Source organism: Zootermopsis nevadensis, unplaced genomic scaffold (genome assembly GCF_977971745.1).
Source record: "Zootermopsis nevadensis isolate Lab colony 2312 unplaced genomic scaffold, Znev_1.0 Znev_ptg000030l, whole genome shotgun sequence".
NCBI classification, from domain to species: domain Eukaryota; kingdom Metazoa; phylum Arthropoda; class Insecta; order Blattodea; family Termopsidae; genus Zootermopsis; species Zootermopsis nevadensis.
Window position 1 is genome coordinate 2,187,773 of NW_028259162.1, and position 22,594 is coordinate 2,210,366.

General features: G+C 41.8%; 1 protein-coding gene and 1 long non-coding RNA gene across 6 annotated transcripts in view; one reads left to right on the plus strand and one right to left on the minus strand.

Moving 5' to 3' along the window:
• The first annotated feature begins 9,758 nt into the window (after window positions 1-9,758).
• Window positions 9,759-12,224, plus strand: LOC110827785 (uncharacterized). Its single transcript, XR_002542469.2, has 2 exons — window positions 9,759-9,850; window positions 10,742-12,224. It is a non-coding gene; the product is annotated as an uncharacterized LOC110827785 (long non-coding RNA).
• enok (histone acetyltransferase enoki mushroom) overlaps window positions 11,720-22,594 on the minus strand; it is a 68,000-nt gene continuing 57,125 nt past the window's right edge. For all 5 annotated transcript variants that reach the window (XM_087359116.1, XM_087359118.1, XM_087359119.1 and 2 more), the window contains exons 10-18: window positions 22,354-22,477; window positions 21,334-21,553; window positions 20,938-21,124; window positions 19,789-20,617; window positions 19,079-19,349; window positions 18,675-18,719; window positions 17,874-18,195; window positions 17,041-17,493; window positions 11,720-16,533 (exon numbers count right to left, since the gene is read on the minus strand). In XM_087359116.1, the coding sequence (XP_087215242.1) occupies window positions 13,525-16,533; window positions 17,041-17,493; window positions 17,874-18,195; window positions 18,675-18,719; window positions 19,079-19,349; window positions 19,789-20,617; window positions 20,938-21,124; window positions 21,334-21,553; window positions 22,354-22,477 (5,460 nt within the window). In that variant the 3' untranslated portion in view covers window positions 11,720-13,524. The remainder of the gene's footprint in view (window positions 16,534-17,040; window positions 17,494-17,873; window positions 18,196-18,674; window positions 18,720-19,078; window positions 19,350-19,788; window positions 20,618-20,937; window positions 21,125-21,333; window positions 21,554-22,353; window positions 22,478-22,594) is intronic.

Below are 22,594 nucleotides of genomic sequence, written 5' to 3' on the forward strand. Positions count from 1 at the left end.
TTCTTACCCTCAGCATTGGGTGAAAATGTGCGGTCAGCTTCACGCTCCGGCCGTTTGTTTCTCCAGGAATTCGGTACTCAGCGGAGTAGAGCCGGTCTGGATGTAGTGCAGAAGAGAAAACTTTGTCCACGGTGGGAGTCGAACCCCGGTCATTCATACCACAGCCAATCACTATATTCAGACATCATATTATGCATATCACGAATTCTAAAGCACGTCAAGTGTTAGTTATCTTGATTAAATGACGTTCGAGTTTTAAAAAATGTGAAAATAAAATTTCTGAAGTCTAACGAGAAAAGTTATTTCGGGTAACTTAAATTCAAAGTTGACGGTGGTTGCGCGAAGCATTTTATGCTTCGAGGAAACACAAAACGTTTATGTCGTCCTAATTAATGTGCACATTAAATGTGACGCTGCCTGGTTTCCGCTCACTTCTCGCGTTCCGCTGCAGCTACCAGCTGAATATTTCAACCGGGAACGACCGGTTGTTTCAAAAGTTACACCCCTGTCCAAGTTATGAACCTAAACATCAAAACGTAAATATCTTTTATTTAACCTGTCTTTATAAGGATGTAAAATAAAATTTCAAACAAAAGCTAATATTTAGATTGAGAGTTACAGAAAAATGTGGACATTCAAGAAATCTCAATAATTTTCAATAAATCCTTCTAAACAAACAATTATAAATAATGTATTTAAATAGGTGACGTTTCGACACGTACAGTGCTACCATCAGACATCCTTACAGGTTTTGTTAATTACATAAATCATTTAAAAAGTATTTACAGCTGTTTCAATCCAAAGACTGAGATTTCAGGTTCTCATGGTTGTCTTCTGGGTTGTTGCGCCGTGTGGTCTGGTAGAAGTTTCCCGACGTTTCATAGGTGCTTACTGCCTCCATTATCAGGGCAATGGTTGTCATTGCCCTTACGGTGAAAGCAGAAAGTACTTCCGAAACGTCGATAAAATTCTATCGGACCAAATGCGGCCTGTGGAGCGAGGTGCCACGGTTCCGGATTTTTGTAATCGGACTCTGAGACGCGCGGTTGAAACGGTTCAGGGTATACGAACGATCTGACGCCCTGAAGCCACGCGCTGTCTTGATCTTCGCGGTACTCGACTGGAATAATACGGGAGTCTGAGTCTCCAGTCTCCAGCCTCCAGAGCGTCTGGTCTTGCTTTCAAGATAAACAGCAAAGAATCGAGGATTCACTGCAGTTCATTTCGGCTTAGAACGAAAAAGGCATTGACTCATTCAGAACGAAATGGAGCTCGCTTGCTCAGCGGGTTGCTTGCCATATATTGCATAAGACTCGCTAGCTCAATTCGCTTAACAAGTAAGGCTTTTCTAGAAACAGCTAATAAGAGACAGAAAATGACATCTTCATGAAGATGTAAGGAAATATATTTTAATCTGAAATACGTTCCATCGGCGTTAGATTACTTACTTTCGTGTCTGATAAAATGTAGGATCAAGACATCGCCTTGGAGATGATATGTCTCGGATGTGGCTCCGTGTAGTCTGGCAGAAAATGAAAGACATTTCAAAGGAACCTACTGCTTCCATCACCAGAGTTCCACTAGGACTGACGAATGTGTCTTAAGCCAAAAGTCAATTTGTGTCACAGTTTCGTGTTGTGGCTTAACCATCTACATGCATTCTCAAAGTCGACACGAGATTAAATGATCAGGTTCATGCTCCGGCCGACTTTACCTCCGATGGAATATCGTCCTCACGCACTGAAATTATTCTGGAGAAATCTAAAGTCGGGGTGAAGTGGTTAGGATTGTTGCTTCGTATTCTAGAGGTCTCGGATACCAATCTCGGACTCCAGATCGACTCTCCCGAGTTTTTCCCCAGTCCACCCAGTAGTCAACTGCTGGGATATTATATTAAAATAAACAAGGAGCTCTTCCTTCCAAAGTCTTCCCTATTCATATAAATAACCCCTGGATCGATGAAACATAACATGCACACTAGAAAGTTGTGTTAACTCAATAGAACATAGTCATCCTTAAAACGCTGATCGTTGTTCAGCCAGTCAAAGAAATTCCCGCCTTTCATACAACCCGAACTTTCAATACCTCCACCAAAGTCTATCCTGAGCCAAATTAATCCAATCCACACCATCTCTAACCCATTTTTATAGCATAAATTTTAATATTATACTACCATCTATGCCTAGGTTCTCTCTTACCTTTAAACATCCCAACCAAGATAAGTACGCATTTCCCCCTTTCATTTCATCCTCTGTAGTTGAAATATCGTCGTAAAATTAACTACGAGTCAATCACACGAACACGGTTTCGTGTTACACCAGTAGCATTTCGTCGCCTCGGAAACATCTGAGTGAATGGCACAGAAGGGGTTAAAGATAAATGAGACATAAACGGCTGGGCTGAAAGAGTTCGTACAACGGGGAGCTACCCGAGAAAACATGGCAATGAACCACAATTCCTGTTAAAAGATAGAAACACCTCTCTTCCTTACAGTCGGATTTATAGCGCGTAAAAAGTAAATGATAAGGGAAAGAAAGAAAGAAAGAAAGAAAGAAAGAAAGAAAGAAAGTGCCCTAACTGACTCACCCTTTGTACAATTACCAGAAAGCACAGAAGGGAATAATAACAGAGAAATATGACGATACAAGAAGACGGAGTTGCGCGTTAAAACAGGTGGCAGGTCTTGAGCGATGAACATTTGTTTGTTTACACAGAAATTAAGAAGGCTCTCGTTCAAATAAAGGGAAACGTCGCTGTAATTTGCCACTCGACATATTATCCTCCAGAAAAATTAGTAACGTGCAGTTTCATCTTGGGATTTACGAAACAGCAAACAATTCACGTGTACCCCCCATATGCAAGCAGCTCACATCAGTTTCCTTACAAAATAAGACCATGCGACAGTCACGTCTGGCTCTGCAGAGGAAAAGCTGTCGATCATCTTCCTTGACCAGTTCAATCAGCTGTTCTTCGTATGATCTGCAAGCTCTTGGTCCACAATTGGTAACTATTGGCTCTCCGAAGGAATCGATAAATGGACATTCGAGATTCTCACGGCTACAAACATGCCAGTGACGTCTATGATATTCTGGGTTGTAACTCCGTGCGGCGTTGTAAGTAGATACCAAGGTTTCGGATGAATATATTGCCTCCATCTTCAGGGCTGTAGTTCTGAAGTGGCAATATCTGATTTAAATATAGCAGATTTTTATTAGGCCTTTATTTATAAGATAGGTGGTGATGGTTAGACCGAACTCAAAAAACCTATTCAATGGTGGACTAATGCGTTGCTGGAAACCGTCTCTAAATGCACGGAAACGCTCCACTGTTTCGTATGGACGAGGTGAAGAGAGAAATTCTGAAGTTCTCTGGCACGAACAGATCACCCTGTATAGTTCAGTCATTCAGATCGAAACACACACGTGTGAGGGTCGAGACAATTGGGACAGAGGCGGAGGAAGATGACGGTGGAAAAGGGGAGAAAAAGGTGATTACGAAGAAGAAAGGTGTAGAGGAGAAAGGGGATGAAGGAAAAATGGAAGAGGGCAATGTGAAAGAGAGGAGTGAGAGGACAGAAGGCAAAGGAGAAGAAACGAAGGTTCCTGTGCCATAAGAGGTTCTCTTCGAAATGACGAGCTCTTTCAAATGTCCAGTTCCAACAAGTGTTGCTTGAAGTATTTCAAGAGCTCTCTGTCAGTATTTCCTGGAATAAGCCGCAGTGTTAGTACGGAGGCTTTAAACAAGCCCACTCGCCGTGTACAGCGCAACCTAACCTCCGAACGAAGAAATTACTCGAACCCAACCTAACCTCACCTTCACTTTTGGTCTGTACCAGAGCCACAGCTCCTGTGGTATTTGAATTGTGGCGAAGCACAATTGACCAACTGTTGAAATAAGAATTTCCCTTTGTAGGACCAATAGCAGTAGTTGGCCGACAGGGGTCAAGTGGGCACATGATGGGAAAGTCAAACAAAGCGGTAACAATTGTTGAAGCAGTCGGTGGGGAAATTCGCGGAGCGAGAGGCGGAAGGGACTGTAATGCCCCCGGGTGCCTCGGGTGTTGCAGACAGGAATAAATCAAGGAGCGAGTCGGCGATAAACAAATTGATTCTGTTTTGAAACAACTTTGTGGACCGCTGTGAAGCGAAACAGATGGAAGGTGGAGAGAGAAACGGACGAAGCGGACAGGAAGGAAGTAATGAAGAAGGAAAAGAGATAGGAATAAATAAAAGAAACAGAAAGGCAAAGAAGAAAGTATAGAAAGAAATAAAAAAGCAAAGAACGGGAATAATTCATAAAGGAGAGGAAAAAAAATGTTTTAATCTCATCCGGTGTCAGCACCCAGACATCTATAACTCACAGAGTTCCTCTTCATGTAATTTTCTCAATAATTGTCCATTTTTTTTAATAATATCATCTGTCACAGTCTGGCAGCGGATCTCAGCAGGCTGTCTTCAACCAACTTCGCTCGTTATAAAGTATTCTTGTACGTTTGCTCCAGCTCTGTTCATATTCTGGAGGCATCTGTACGAATTCCCCTTAGATCCACGGAATTAAAATTGGTTTCCACTGTGCAGCCTGCCGATAACAAATTTAAGAAGAGGCTCTTTATTGAACCACTTAACCGTGTGATGAAGGTTTCTTAAATCGTATGTAATCATTTGTGCACGAGGTCCTCGGTTCCATACCAACCTGATCTAATGCGTATTTTCGTGAAAGTATAAAAGTCACAACTCTGTACGTCACGACGGCCTGGCCCCTGCTATGAATCTTCAAGCTACGGGTCTCCTCTGCTGACTGTCATCCTGTCATCGGAGGTGAAATGAAATCCCTCTAGGTAGGTGCTCCCGTCTCAAATGACGAATTCTACCTTCACCCGAACTACGCAGACACAACATGCCTGAAGGCACAAACCACAGAGAGAAGATAAGGTTTGTGCAAGGATACGATGTGACACGAAGAGATTCAGTATTTGTGTCCTTGTGTAAATGTACGAGGTCAAACTGACTTGATTTCCACTAAAGTAAATACATCACGGTAAATACTTATTGAAAAATTGTATTTTACACCGTGTTAAACGGAGCAGAACGACTGGTTCAGTTGGCAGAAGTAGAAATAATATTTATTTTAAATTTAATATATTCATTGCAAATATAATGAAATAAATTACATAACGTTATTCTATGTTGAAAACTGAACAGGAAAGTGAAGTGCCCATGGGGCATTTCGGGTACACTTATCAATACATATGACACCTCACCCTAACCACTGTCTTTCGACACTCGACGTTTCTCAATGTGTAAGCAACGTCGAGAAGTGTCCGACACAGTGGCCACTTCGTTCACCAGACCTCGCTCCTTTGATGTCTACCTGTGGAGTGCACTCGAAACTAAAGTGTTTTGGGATCGTGTAAAGATGTAGTATAAGCAAAACGAACCACAGCAGAATGAATAACAGCAGAATGGATAACAGCAGAATGAATAACAGCAGAATGAATAACAGCAGAATGAATAACAGCAGAATGGATAACAGCAGAATGGATAACAGCAGAATGGATAACAGCAGAATGAACAACAGCAGAATGAATAACAGCAGAATGAATAACAGCAGAATGGATAACAGCAGAATGGATAACAGCAGAATGAATAACAGCAGAATGAATAACAGCAGAATGGATAACAGCAGAATGGATAACAGCAGAATGAATAACAGCAGAATGAATAACAGCAGAATGGATAACAGCAGAATGGATAACAGCAGAATGGATAACAGCAGAATGAACAACAGCAGAATGAATAACAGCAGAATGAATAACAGCAGAATGGATAACAGCAGAATGAACAACAGCAGAATGAATAACAGCAGAATGAATAACAGCAGAATGGATAACAGCAGAATAAATAACAGCAGAATGTACAACAGCAGAATGAATAACAGCAGAATGAATAACAGCAGTGGGTGTGCCGAGGTGAAGTTGCACTGAAAACAAAGGCAGCTATTTTCAGCAGTTTGTGAAATCGTTTGTTACACTGGCCAACTAATGACAAAATTTCTGACATAATTGTGCTTAACCTTTCTTTACAAACGACTAAGATTTCTAAAACATCACATACAAGAGACATGTAGTGCACATAGGCAAATTATAAACGCATTCAAAATATCAGAAGGTTAAACCATTTGGAAATCAAAACGTAAAAACGTAGGACAATGGTACGAAGTATCTTTAAAAAAAAGTGTGAGGTTGTGGTTTAAATTTAACTGGCTCTGGATAGGGGCTCTTGAAAGCAGGGAATTAGTTTATCAACTGTATAACTATAAACGCAGAAATTATATAGGACCCTGCATCTCATATTTTACCTATTTACTCCTATTACAATAGCCAACGTCACTGCAAATTGAAATGAAGTTCTGACGGTGACGAATCTGGTAGCAAGAAATGCAAACAGGAAATTATAACACCAATGGTGGGGTCTGGCGGAGTCAGATGGTCGTTATTATGTTGGTGCGTTTGAAATAAATCTGTCACCGCAAAGATGTTTTTGCATTTAAGTTACTTTCAATGTGATTTACAAATATAATGCTGCAATAACCATATTAATGTTGAACACAAAAAAAAAAGAGTTCATTCCCGTAAAATTTGACGTGCGATCACGACCGCGTGAGGTGGTAAGTTACATTAAAGTGAGCACGTATCAATTGCTAATTGACTTAATATTCCATCCAAAATATAATTCGCATCTCGTGAAACTTCTCACATTCCTGCAAACAACCTTCCACCCGATTTAACGACAACACACAGACACAAACTACAGATCATATATGAAATGACCTTTGACACCACAAATTAGTTCAATTAAACCGCGTTGTTTTATTCCTCGTGTTTCCGCCCATGTTCCAAGTACTTTTTCCCCTGGTTAACGTGGACTATTTGAAAGCAGTGATTATTTCAGTCTCCCAATTATTTTCGTTACCTTTCACATTAACTTTACCGCAAACACTATTTTAATTTAACCTCTGATTTAACTAACTGTGACTCACTTATTAGCTACGTGTCTAACCACACAACCAGTCACTAAACGAACACACAATCAATAATAGCTGAAGAACCAAATAAGCAATTAACCGACTACTATTAACTAACTACACGGAGGAGAGAGGCCCTGATAAAAGATAATTCACGAACAGACAACAGTTAAATATGTGGACTCTGATAGAAATATTAAAAAAACCCACAAAGGCTACAAATGTATAAAGGCCGATGTTGCACTTAAAAAATGCACCCTCCACTACAAAGCAAGTGGGAAGACACGTTGGAAAATTGTTTCCTCTGACGACAGAACCGGTTTTGAAGTCATAATCTGTGGAGGAAAGGAGGAGAGGGTAAAAATGTGAACAGGACTCATCTGGCTCAGGATAAGAATCAGAGGTTGGCTTTTGTGAACACGGTAATGAACCTCCGGGTTCCATAAGAGTCGGGGAATTTGTTGACTAACTGAGAGACTATCAGCTTATGAAGAGATACTGTTACAGATTAGTGGGAAGACGGCCATTCCGGCAACCCTTGAATGTTAACCAAAAGTCCAGGCAGGCACATTGAATTATATTCCGGGTCTAAATACTTTTTGAGTTTAAAACAACACATCCTATAGGATGACCTACTGAGTCCCAAAAATCCCACAGCGTTGGATTGAAAGTGTCTTTAGCACGGGGATAGCCAGTGGACTGCAGTTACACGGGGGTGTAGGAAATGACTCCACCCTCCTGGCCTACTTACTACTACCCCAGTATTGATCCGCACCGGCTCCATACAGCACAGCACCCACCCCGCTGTGTCAGTGACACCCTCGCAGAAGCAGCCACAAACATTCCCCGCCTTTCACTTTATTTATGTCTGTGTAGCCAAAAGGAGAATACATTCAGGAAATATTTTCTGTCCAAAAACTGTTATAATTCCAGTCAAGATGGCCGTCTTCTTGGGTCTAGAGTCGTGTGGTCTGATAGAAGTTTACCGACGTTCCAGGGGTAAATGCCACCCGCTCCAGAATCAATTCCTTCACGACTCTCGAATTTACACACATGTCTAGAATACACTCCGGACGATATTAAAAGTTTCGCCTTATTTTCTGTGCAAAAGAAACAAACACTTTCACTTGAAGAATAATGAGACGTTGATAAGAAAGAAATTTTGCTCTGCTAAAAAACCTCGTAAATTTACAAAGACTCGTTAAAAAAAATTCATCTCTCTTTCCTCTCATCCATTCCACAGCCGAGTTCTGTATCACTACCACGCGCAACGTAACATAAAACTGATTAATCAATAGTTAAACATGTAACCGTGGAAACCGACGCGAGTAGGATGAACCAACGAGGACTTCAACGACGCACAGAGAATCTCTGTAACAAATAACACACGGTACTACAAACTGGACCTCTTCAGAATATTCACTGTCAGGCGCAAAGCCCCTGGATGCCCTGACTAGTGACTTACAAGGTTTACCTCAGTCCCTCCCAAAAAATGTGCATGAGATACGAAGTTCTCGCAGGCGACGAAAAGTCGATTTTGGTATTGCGGGTCGTACGCCGTGTAGGTAAATATACCAACGTTTCGGAGGAACATACTGTCTCCATATTCGGGGGATGAATCGACAATGGTTGATTCACACCACATGGCGTTTCATCAAAATCACTGCGCTGTTAATTTTGATGCTAATTAACATCTTCATTTCGTAAGACTCCGTTGAGTAGCCTACGAACTAAAGCTGGCAAGAGAAGTTTTACGGTATTGGTTATTGAACAAATTCCTTATAAACTTATATATAAACTGACTACTCATCACTAAAGGGTAAAGTTCCCATCTTCGGTATTGGATATTTGTCGTTCTGCGTGCTTGTTATGTGCGGAATGTCTTGTAGGGAGGGACGGCGAATATATTTTGATTAAAGTTTGTATTGAGAATGCTAGCAAAAATGTAACCCATTCCTCCACCGTCTTTTATGGATCCATAAGATTCATTGCCGTGTTCACAGCACACAAGAGGTTAGGGCAACCCTTTACCCCGTTACCACAGCAACCGAACTCCGCTGACCCCATCTCTCACGAAATCTGACACTCCCCGTCTGCAGCCACTTCCAAAAGAGGACAGCATTCTTTCAGACACTTCGAAGAGAACGTTTCCTATACAGCGTAGCGCAAAACACAACTCGTAAAAAAAAATGTACAGTCATTGCGTTACGCGCCATGTAGGCACTTGAGGGAAGAGGTGGTATAGCTCCTACTCCAGCTCGTATTACACAACTCCTAGATATTTTTAAATCTTAACTGACGACCTCACGTAAGCGCCAAAGTAATGGCATGAATTTTGAGGTAACAAAGTATTTACGACTCCTATATACTAGTCATACACTGCACTTTAAAAATGCAAATATCTTATTAAAATGTCCTTTCCTTGCATTTGAGGTTTTCATTCGGTTTCCTTCTGGGTTGTGGGGACGTCTTGTTTTATTTTTCTTCGGTTAAAAGCGTTCGCATATGTACCACCAGAGCAACCCATCTCAACAAAATCTATTAACCAATTAACTACTTAAAAAAGAGATCATATTCCGGCAGAATAATAAAGTGCAATCCACTGTTGCTCGTGGAAGACATCCATTCCAACGTCCCACGTAAAAACTGTCGCAACGCAAGATGACGAAAATGCAACATGTCATGCCATCTATTGACAGAAGCTAGACCTATTAGTTGTTCGTCTACAGGCTGTCTGAACAGAATCAGAATGACGGTGCGGATGGAATAAACCAACTGCTTCAAAACAAGCCCCACAAACGAACGGTTTGGGTATGACTGTAACTAGGTAAACCTAAATACCTAGACAAAATGGGTACTAGGACCACTAACCACAGATTAAGTGGTATCTCCTCTGTGTGATGACTGAGCTATCGCAGAATAAAATAACTTTTACTAAAATCCACGTGAAGTATCACACAATTAACCTAAAACACATATAATTTACTACTGAAACTCTCCACAGAAATAAATGCTTCATAGTCAGTCAATACTTTTACAATCCTTGGCCCATTTTTCTAGGACCTCACCTACCTTAGCAAATAACTTTCTGCAGTCCTGCAGATGGGCACAAAAACCAACCTAGAAAGTACTTTCCTAATAAAATCACAAACCCATGTAATAAATTTGAGCTCCAGTACTAAACACATTACAGAATTATTATGATGGATTCTCACATGCAAATGGATTGACAGCAGTCTTGAGAATCTTAATCTAGCCATACTGAAGAAATTACAATGGGTGGGAGATGAAGCTCATTTGGATTAGACAAAAGTAATCTTAAATACTAATACAAAACTACGAAAATTCTTGTTGCATGACAAAAATGTTTTCCTAGACAATCCCACAAGGCGCAGAATAAAATATTGATCACATAAAAACCAGAAGTGTTGACGGATGGAACATAATACACAGTTTGGTAATATTACCAAATACCTTTTATAGAACACCTTATTTCTGCTACTACTACATAGGCACCATAGTCCTTAGGACCTCTGTGGAGACGTTCCATCCTGTATCCCCCTTAATCTTTCTTAACATTTGACGTGACGCCTCAAACATGAAATAGTAAACCTATCACAAGGCATTCAATTATCCCTCAAGATGGATTTGAACCCATGATCCTTGTTACAGAGACCACGACTCATACCTAAATCTGTTATTTCCAATTACCTTTCAGATGCACTTCTCGCTGCAGTCATGCATGGGTGTACGACATGCCTCCTGCATACCAGCATTTGAAGCAGAAGGAATAGGTCGTGGGACTCTTGAAGGTGGTACGAGGGGACACGACAGAAACCTGCAACTAAAATTGCGGCATGAACACGAACAATAAAATATCTGCTCGATTGCTGGTTTGAAAACCTTCATAAAAGAACAGAGGAGTTACACTGAGATAAATTTTATTTCATTTTATGAGGTTGTCAAGGAAAATGCTTCATGTGTCATGATCTATTAAAACTTCCCCTTCTTTTCTCCATTTTTTTTTTTTCCCAGTCTTTAAAACACATCAGTCCACATGTTTATTCTTACCTTTTAAACTCGTTATCAGAAACTTATTTATAGGATTTAAAATAATTCAGCACACAATTCATAAACACATAAACCCTTGATCTAACAAATAGGGGGAGTCTGGTGAAGACAATTATCTATTAAATTGCAATTATTCTTATAATGCCAGTAACGCATCCTTAGACCGTAATTTTCATTAGAAACATCGCTAAACAGATTAGTAACATGAACTGGACACCTAGGCAGAAAATTAAGTGCAAAACAAAAAATCCAACATAATTTAACCGTTTAAACCGAAAATGCCTTTAAATCCAAAATCTCTTAAATCACGGATTTAATGCAGTTTAAAATGTACATTAAACTAATCACTTCAATGCGACGAACAAAATAAGATTTGTATCATTCGCACATCATAATATGATGCAATACAATAACAACACTGTAATCCAGAACAAAAATAAAATTTAAAATGACAGGTTCATCATATACTGGATGATTAACAGGTATTAGGAAGGAAGTGGTCATAAACTTCAGTCTATTCCTCACTAAAAGAGATATCTGGAAATGTTATCGAGAGATGTAGCTGCCAAGAGACCCTAATTCACAACGCGATTCCGAAGTACAGGAAAGTAAAATTGTTCTAACATTGTGAATGTATTAACAGCTTTTAATTCAGCGTATGTACAGCCTCCATTAAGTGACCACCTACAGAACAAATTAACAAATAATGTGTTCTAAGGTAGGACAACTAAATTTGTTATTTTCACAATTACAGTCTCAAAAACACGTGCCCTCGACTGTTAGTCGCACATGTTCCACTTACTCTGTACATTAAAATCAAGTGTTAGGTTTTTATTCTTTTCTTATAACATACTTGCTTATTATCATAAAAATAATTATTGTAAGAAATGTACACAGATAGAGACAAAACTTAGATAAATATAGCTTACAGCCAAGTATTTCTTTTGTATACCTAATATCACTTGTACCCATATAAATATAAGATCGCACAACAAGCTAATTTACCTGTGCTTATGCTCTATCTGACAGCAAAGGATAGCTTGAAGCCTCCGCCATGCGTACAAGAAAGACACGGAATACTAAACGGGGAGAGGCCAATATGCTCTTTGCCCAGCTATTCTCACGCAGACCATAAATCTCAACAAAATCCAACAGAAACATTCAACGATTCCTCTCATTTTGATATTCGACTCTGCCAGTACGCAGACTGCAACACTCACCTAGTGCGCCACCAAACACCACAAATGCAGTAGAAGTTCATCTTGACATTCTACAAAATTACACACTTAAAAAACAAAATTAATAATTATTACCTTTTTTTACACATATAAAAATGCCCCACATGCAGAAAAATTTGTACCATGGGGGAACTACTTTTCTGAGTATGATTTTTTTTTACATACACTCAATCCACATATTCCATTTTGTACACAAATGTGCATTCAATACAAACATTCTCAATATGAAACCCAAATATACAAGTAGATAGAGTCTTTAGCCATAAAATTATCACTAATCACAGTCTTAACAAATTCCTGTCCTGAATATTAAGAACAGTCTTTCTCGTGAGGGATATAAAACCATCTAAAACCTAACAAACGACGTAGCAGCCCACCTACGCTACGGGTTCACAAGAAAAGTGAAACTTCGCATTTCTTTCAAACTGCAAACCTAGAGTTCGTAAATTTACAAACTGATCACTCAACAATTCGAATACGTCAATTCTGAACGCTTGAAACAATTCAACGACACTCAAATATTAGTACGAGAACGTTCATTCTTAGCACCCACTGAAACGAAGATCTGTAGACTGCAAAGAATGGCTGGCTCATATCATAAAATTTAAGATATTTTCTCAAGCGGTAATAAGGAAACCACGAATATAAGCTGAAATGTAACATTCCTATAGTATATACTGTTATTACCTAGTGTGTGTGTCAATTTGCCGACGATCTGCTAGTACCAGAAACAGCAAACGAAAATACCTGAATTCTTATACCCACTTAAAGTACATAAGCAAAAATCACATACTGTATCTATAACGTGCGTTAAGTGCCAGTCGGATCTTAGTGTACCGGTAAAGAACATTCTGAAGTGAAAACATAATTTAGGCACACTCAATATTCTAAATTTCAAAGGAAATATGTGAACAAGAAATTAGTTCCTCATCCTCATAACATCTCTATTACAGGTTTAACAACTACTTTCTATGTACAATTACATTCAATAAATTTCCTCGTGCAGTCAGCAGAATCAATGCAATTAATTTCCTATCTCCTTACGTCTTACAGTTTATACGCGCGTATCAAAACAAGTTCCGAGCGCCCCTCAGCACACCATCGAGTTCTGTCGATCCGCCCTTTAACAATTCTTGGTGAGAACGGCGATCACGCGCTGCAAACGTATTGGCCCGGGGCTGGTCGGCGGTGCCTACCGTCGCATCGGCTGCATCAGGCTGCCATTGATATATCCGTACGTTGTATACATTGTGTTCTGCTGAGCGGCCCTCTGAATGGCGGCAGGATCCTGATACTGAGTCTGTGCCATGTTCATCACACCCATCTGAACAGGAATCTGAGCTGCCTGGTTGATAAATCCAGCCGCCGCAGCTGCTGTATTTGTGATGTAACCGGTCACTGTGGCAGGCGTCTGCTGCGCAGCCATCCGATATCCGTTCAGCGTTCCATATTGTGATATCAGGTTTGGGTTAATGGTCACGTTTGGGCTGACACGTGACGATGCAGCCTGCATTTGCTGTACGGTCGCAACGCCCCCTCCAGCACTAGAACGAGACGAACGTCCGCTTGTGGACCCTGCAACGGGTGGTGTTACAGCTCCACCAAGGTTGTTAACATTCATATTGGTCTGATAGTACTTGTGATAGTTGGCAAGAGTCATCTGTGTTGGAAGGTTTGCAGGAATTGGTGTCGGTGGTGTCGAGAGCGTCCTTGAAGCTTGCTGCTGAAGCATCTGGTGGGCTGCTGATGGAGGAGGTGTCATGGTGGCATGTGGATGATGTGCTGTGGGCATGGGAGGTGGTGTCAAATTCATGGATGGTGGAGGGGTCATGGTGCCACACGCAGCAGACGGGATCATCTCAAGTCCATTGGTAAGTTGTTGCAGTTTGGCCAAACTACACGACGAGGCGCCCGTCGTACCAGCCTGACCAGAAATAGAGCCCGGTACAGTGGTACTCACCGCAACTTGCGGCGTAGGCGTCGGCGTGGGTGTCGGTGTAGGGGTGGGTGTGGGCACAGGTCCGGGCGTATGTGAATGAGGATGGGGCATAGACGCAGCTGCTGTTTGAATATAGAAATTTGTGGCAAAATTAGTGGCTGTGGACACTGCACATGCTGGGGAAGGTCCCAGTCTCTGATGAGCACCAACACCCTGCTGCGTGGCCATTCGATGCTGTATTACAGTCGTCATGGGCACGCTCACGTACGTCCCTCCGCTGCCAGGCTGCGCCGAAAAAGCCTGGGACGACACTGCCATCTGCGGGACTCCGATGTAGTTGCCCTGGGAGGAAATGACTGCTGCCATGTTGTGAGCATGAGCAGCATGTGCTGCGTGATGGGGGTGATGCTGCATAGGGGAAGGAGCCAGCTGGTGATGTGGATGGTGCGGGTACCCTCCCCCTACAGCCGCCTGGTGAGAGTGTGCCATGGCCACTTGGTGCTGTAAGTGGACCTGCAGCTGCTGCTGCTGGGTGCCTGTGCTTGACTGCTGGTGCTGCTGCTGCTGCAAGGAGTGCTGCTGAAGGGCTTGGCTCTGCTGCTGCATGGAAGCCGACGAGTGGACCGTCCCATGCTGCTGCTGTTGCTGGCTGATGGACGGCGGGGTCGACCTCTGCCTCTGTTGCGACTGTTGCTGAATCGATGTAAGTTGATGTTGAATGGAAGGAGGAGTTGATCTGTGCTGTTGCATGGGGTTAGAGTGTTTGTGCTGTGTGGGAGTAGATTTGCTGCGATGATGTTGCATTTGACGAGATTTTGTTGAAGACTGTGGCGGCGGCTGTGGCTGCTGCTGATGTTGTTGTTGTTGTTGTTGTTGTTGCTGCTGTTGTTGTTGTTGTTGCTGCTGCTGCTGCTGCTGCTGTTGTTGTTGTTGTTGTTGCTGCTGCTGCTGTTGCTGCTGCTGCTGATGCTGAACTGAGTGCGGTGTTTGTTGATGTGAAATTGACATATGTACATGTTGCTGTGCCGTTGAAGGTGGTATGCTTTGGTGGTGGTGATGCTGATGAAGAGACTGAATTCCTTGTTGTGCACAATCAGAGTATGTTTGCTGGCACTGAGTTTGAGTTGTATGGGTGGATGAAGTCTGTGGTGGGAGAACAGATGGTGGTCTTGGAGGCTCTACTGAATTCTGTGATGCCATATCATTCGAGGATATGGACGTTGGGGACTCGAGTCCAAGTTGGCTCACATCCAAGTCACACTGGCCATATCCATGGAGGGAATGAACTGAATTAGTGGTAGAATCAGGTGTATAAACACCCATACTAGGAATTTCAGTCTGTGATGGAGTAGGGGGCGTATGTTTTACTGATCCTGGGTTGATCGGAGTAGCAGGTTGGATTGTTTCCACGCTGTTGTCCAACCTGGGTGTCGTATTCCCACTCGGCACCTCCACCACCTCACAAGAGGGATGCTGTGATGCAGACTGCTTGTCATCATTTGAACTCATGGAACTATGCTGTCCATGTTGCTTGTTGCAGACTTCCTGTCCTGAAGACATTGACACAGATGACGCAGTTGTCTCCAGTGCACCACAATTTGACCCATCACTATCATCCATGATTCCACTCACTGAATTGCTACGTGTCTGTGTAGACATGGAATTTCTCAAGTTATGTTCATGTTCCTCTAATATGACGATTGCAGGTGGTGATGCAACTTCTTTATTTTTTCCTTCAGTTTCTCTGGATTCAGAGTCATCCTTGCACGGTTCCTCATTTCTGGAGTCATCCCGCATACAAGACTGGCCATCAGCAGTTGGTCTGCGAGGAGTTGACGTCCCGTCATCAGGTCGTGGAGACGATATGAACAGCACGGCATTCCGTAACTCATCTTCCCTGTCATTGCCAGTCATCTCGGAGCTGTTAGGGTCCATGTCAGCAGACCTATCCTTTGACCTCGAACCTTCACAGTCTTCTGCCTCATCCTCTGCACCCTGTGTTAAGTCAACTTCTGTTGGTGCTGTACCCTCAGGCGATACAGTTGCCACCTTACCGTCATCAGTCCCAAGCGCTTCATTACTTTTCTCCTCAGTGTCTCTGACATCACTAACTGTCTCTGTTAATTCTACGTCAGCTGCACTTGTATCTGGAGCTGTGATTTCCTCGACACTGGCAGGACCTTCTGCTCTTTCCCTCTGCTCCTCCTCAGAGTGTACCTCACTGATATCATCCACCTTCTCCTCCACTCTTGTATCCAACGTCTGAAAGCAATTGTCAAAATATATCACAACTGTTATCAGCTTCTCTTTGCAAGTTCTGTGGCCAACTACAGTTTCCCATTTTCACAAGAAACATCATGCTGCCACCTATACCTCTTCTGTAGGAACATTAGCCAGGACACTTCACAACTTGTGTTATCACCCAACTATTTAGCCAATTTAATATCAATCTATTCATCTCTTTCATTTGAATATTTGTAAGAAAAATGTATTAAAACAAAACCAATTCTAAAACTGATGCATAAAAATTTGGTGGGATGGATTTTAATAAAACCCCAGTTTCCCAAATACAAACAGGTGGACAAGATTTCTAGACCGCGGTCTTTTGAATTGTTGCGCGCCAGTCTTCTGGTTGAAAGCCAATATTCCAGAACACATGGCACAGAACCCTGAAGACCACAGTCCAAAGTCACAATTCCATGAAGAGGTCAAATACTACTACATCAGGTACACGAGATCTGAGCCGGCTTAAGAGTACATAAAACTTACCTCTTCACCTTTCCCTTTTTGCTGCCTGTACTTTGCATCAATATCACTGGACATCTCCCTGGATTCTGTCTTGTTCCCTTCAAATCGATCTGGTTTCGGACTAGATGATGGAATTTCTAGAACTGGAGCACTTTCTAATTTATTGCTGTCAGGTTCAGAGGGCTTCTCTCCCTCCTCCCTATCCATTTTCTTCTCCTCCCCTTCCTTATTTTTCTTTGTCTTCTCCTCCTCCTTATTCAGAGCCACTAAATTTGACTTTACTTCCTGGTCTGTTTGTAATTCCTCTTCTGTTTTGTCCTGTAATTCTTTAACAGGAACCACTGTGCTGCTAGTAGGAACATTTGCACCAGGATCACAGAGAGATTCAGGTTTACTCGAAGTGCTTCTTTCAGCTTCAGTCTTTTCATTCTCCTTTTCAGCAGATGCAACTGCCACCGTTGCATTAGACGGAGGCTAAAAACATAATATAAGATTAAATTACAGAATATTATGTTTCTCTTCTAATAGTTTGTGACGATGGTTCGTTAACCTTATCTATGGAAATAGGATTTAAACCTCTGTACTACACAGCTGATGGCCAGCCGTCAACACAGTCTAGCAGTACGCCCTTGTGGAGCAAGGCCATCGGCAATCCTAGTACGGAATTCTATACCCACGTCCCAGACAATGTTCAATACAACTATGATACAATAAATCCATTCAGATAGATAAGTCTATAATACCTTCACACAATTGCATTCTTCATAAAAGACAACACTCGACAAACATTTCTCTCTTGATTTACACAAAATCTTCATAGATAAATTCACTCGTAACAACCGAGTAATAATCACCTTATCATCCCCCTCTCCACGATTTTCCTTTTTCTTCTTGTCGTCCATCTTTGGTGTTGTTCCAAATTTTGTTCTGGGCCGACCTTTAACCCAGCCACGCTTTCTTTTGACTGGTCTCTCTGATTTGTCTTCAGGTGGAATATTAGACTTGCCACTTCCAGGACCCTGATGGACTGGAGATTGCTGATGAAGAGAGGGTGGAGATAATGGCGGTGCAGCTACATGGTTGCTTTCCCTAACACCAGGTGGTTCCAGTTGTATTTCTGGCTTCAGTTCTGGCATTTGGACTTCGGTGCTATCCTCAGCCTCTTCACTTACAGATCTTAAATGAAACGGTAATAAAAAAACTAAATTCAGACAGAAGAAGGTTATTATTCAAACTGTAATTCCATAAAGGGTATTTATAAATGGGGTCCGCAGTGACCGCGCGGTCTGAGGCGTCGGCCTTGTGCCGCTTGGTCGCTGGGACCATGGGTTCGAATCCCTCTCAAGTCATGGATGTTTGTCCGCGTTTTTCTGTGTTGTGCTGTCCTGTGTACGGGTATAGGCCTTGCGACGGGCCGATCACTAGTCCAAGGAGTCCTACCGAATGTCTACGGTTCAAGCCAACAAAAAGTTGGGACCCGCAGTGCCAAGCACTTGAAGAACGGGTCGATCCCAGTATTTATAAATACATATTTTGTACTGAATTTTTGCCCATTTTCCCTTCATTGCAGGTTAATTAACTTGGAATAAATACAGAATACAATGGGACACAAAAATTACTCAAACATATATTTGCTATATTTATTACAGACTTACAAGTTCTTTTTATGAGAGACTGTCACAGCCATTTTCTTGTTTAACCTGAAAAGAAACCAAAAGACAATATTCAAACAACATGTTAAAATTACACCAGAATTTAATATTAGATAAAAATACCAGCTGCTCACAACTCAAAAACATCGGCACATAAATTAAGGTAAAAAAAAAAGTATTACCTTCAAAGAAAGTGAAGTGCATTTACACATCAAGAAATTGAGAATCATACAAAAACTCCCTCCTACTGTCTCCGTCATCGCCCTGATGACGGAGGCAGTATGACCTCTGAAATTCCGGTAAACATCTACCATATTACACGGCGCAACATGGATTGAATCGGCGTATAACAACGCAATTGCCCAAAGGTGTGACTCTTAAAAAAAGAAAGAATACGGATGACTCACTTGGCTTCTTCAAGACGCAGTTTCTTCTCCCGCCTCTGTGACCATCGTTCTCGCTTCACTTCGTGAGGTGTCACACTTTTGGTTGGAGTGGTTTGTCTTGTAAAAATCTGCGACTGTCTTCGTGTTCTCTGTCCAGTAAATTGGTCCTTTGTACGTCCACTGAGAGACGTTGACGTTTCCCTGAGTCGGATACCACTTGCAGGTGTTCCTGCAGAGATTTCTGTTGACTCCGGTTCTTTCCTAGCTCTCTCTTCTTTGGACGCTTTAGAAACTGAAATTAATGATTTTAAAAACTCACGTTTTTATAACTCATTTTTTAACAAAGAGAAACATCAAAATCTATAATGCTAGGGTTTTAAATAGACCTCAGTACAGTGCTATGTGGGAACGAAAAGTGGACGAATCCGGCTGATGATCACATCCAGTGGCCAGTACGGTACAGGATGTTCGATCCTTAGGTTCTATGATCAATTTTTCTATCATGTAAACCGTGTTTTCAGCACTGCTAATTTAGAATTCTTCAACAGGACCATTACCTAAGCCATTTCAATCCAATACACTTTGCCATAATTTAACTACCCAAAACCCACTTTAATATTATCCTGCTAGTGCTCTACATCTGCATCCCAAGAGGGTCCACGTCAAACTGTTTTCAGACCTGGGAAATAAAAGCTGGCACATTTAAATGTAAAATTCAAGTTACAACTCACCGGCACTGCCGACGTTGGTACTTTTGATTTCCCGACTCGAGGATCTTCTGCCAATGCTGCGACTGAGCCCATCGTCAGGTTCATGTCGTTTACCTCTCTTCACTTCCGGCTCGCTAGGATTTGCCTCATGCTGATAACGCGTGTTGTGTTTAATGGCACCGATGACTTTCTGCGTGTTCTCCCCTAATGCCTGCTGCTTTACATTAGATTTTGTTTTCGGACTGTCCTCTGGCTGTGATTTTGAAACTTTCATGTTGGTACTCTTCCCCAGAGTATCCTCTTTGGTCACAGAATGCCTGACACCAATCACTTTACCACCCTTTCCAAATAGCTCAGGTCTTGATTTCTTCTTATCATTCGACACTTCAACTGTTTCTGCGGCTCCATCGCTACTCTGATTGCCCAGAGACTCGCTTCGTTTTCGTTTACTCGACCTATCCTCCCCCCTCCTGAGAGGTTGCAGTTCTGAAACAATCATATTTTTGGCTAGAGAGGTTTTGTTCACCATTTCTAACATCTTTGATGGTCTTGAAGTTCGTCTTCTTCCCGTAAGAGGAGTATCTGAGATTGCAATATTATCCTCAACATCTGCATGATGAGCAGTCTCCTCCCTTGTAGGACTGGGACTGAACCGAACCTGACTCTTCCTTTTACGACCCCTTTTCATTTCCTTCAGAGGTGGCTGTTCAACCTTAACTGGTTTTTCTTCTACCGCTATATTATCGATCCTCAGGGGATCCACACTCGTCTCTGGCCCTTCAGCAGGCTCTGGTGCTGGTATTGGAATTTCTTCAAACTTTTCATCTTTAACCTCGGCATCTTCTTCCTCCTGTTAACGTCAATCACAACTTAGATCTCACTAATTAACCTTAAAAAATAAAATTTCAAAAAGAAATTATTTTACAGAACACTCAATACATGGTTCATAAACAAACTAAACAGGCACTTGGCTGTAAAATTCAGCGCCGTCAGAATCCATATTAAAACTTCAGTATAACAATCCAATTCATTATAAGACTTAACCTAAAAATCACCTTTAAGGAAATAAGCAAAATCAGACTGAAATATATAAGAATTAATTGTTTTAAAAATTAATAAAATAAATAAAAATGCGCATTTTAATTAGGAACTTCAGCACAAGGCACATACCTCCTTTTCTTCTTCCTGGAATGGGCTTGCAACCGTGGTAACTAATGGCGTCCAGCGTAGACACTCTCGGTCAAGATGGATTCGTGTCTTGCTACGGAACACTCTCGCCATGTGTTCATCCACCTTCGCCCAGTCTACGCATATCACCAGGCGAGCAGGTGTTGCATCACCAACTGCACCCCCAACCCTGAAAAATTCAGAACTTGCTATAGGCCTATAATAATTCTCACAAAAAATATATAAAATACACATCAGAAATATATTTTTCATAACATTATTCTTGATAGTTATACGCAAGACATCATCAAGGGTAGGACCCGTGGTCTTTCAGTTAGGATTATCAAAATCTTACATGGTCCTAAGATAAGTGTGTTCTTATAAAGTTACCCGACTTACCTGCGTACCATACCCAACAGCTGTAGTGTCGTGGCAATGTCATGACTGTACATGCCTGTGAACCGACTCATCTCTTCAATAGACAGCTGGCCATTACGATGATCATTCAAGTATTCCAGCACCACCGATTTCCAATAAGCATGATACGACACGCGACCAAGATCCGAGAGTGGTTTCTCTGGTGTACCAGGCTGACCTTCCTCCTTCGACAACAAGTAGCCTGGAATAAAATTAATATAGAAGTTTGTATCCTCCATGGCAGAAAAACTACGACTTTACAATTCAAACTCACTTGTCCCAGGATCACATTTTTCTTATGCGCAACTTGCCAAATACACATTTATCAGTGCGACGTCATAAGAACAAGGTTACATAATTATAATTATAATAATAATAATCCGTGGCGTAACAGCCCTCTGAGAGCTGACTGCTGGCCTCACGTTCACATGCCTAAGCAGAGGTGAACGATCATCCAACCAGATATAGGGTGACGTGTGGTCAGCACGACGAACCCCCAGCCATTGCTAGTTTTCCTGACCGGATTACGCTACATATCGTAGCTCCCCAGTTTCCTCACGATGCTGGGTTGGCACCGGTCCCCTACACTGGTCGAAAGCTCATGAGAAATTTCTTTCCCCGAGACACAAACCAGCGCGCATTCTGTATCACCAGTCCGAAGTCTCAGACTGCATGGCTCCAGACCAAAAATTAATCTCTATGAAAACATTTCCTGCCTAAACATCAGTGTTGTCTTTCATTGCTTCATATAATCATAAACACTGAAAATTAAGACGGAACTGAACTGTTGAAATATTTAAGTCTTATGTGCCTCTGAATAAAACAGGAACCATAACTGTACCAATTGTATTCAGTAAATGTATCGCACACTGCTTCAGGAAGAGCCATCTCCATGAAGAAGGTAACACTTCCAGAAGTCCTGGCATGAGGCCTTTTTTTCCCATCAGATTTAATATTCAAACCAGCAGGAAAGCGAATATTTAAGTTTAGATGGATACTTACTGAAATGAATCAAGAACCTTCCATAGCCTTGTCTCTGATACTGCGGCATTGTCATGATACAGGATACATTGTATTTCTGCTGGCAATGTTTCTCTTTTGAGAAGTATCCAACAAGATGGCAACCCTGAAAATATAAAACGCAAATGATTTCCTGGCAGAACACACATCTCATCACAGCAGCATACCACTAAATCATTAAACCCTGGTGTTAAGTCCGGTTGGCAGCCCTGTCACAAAAGGG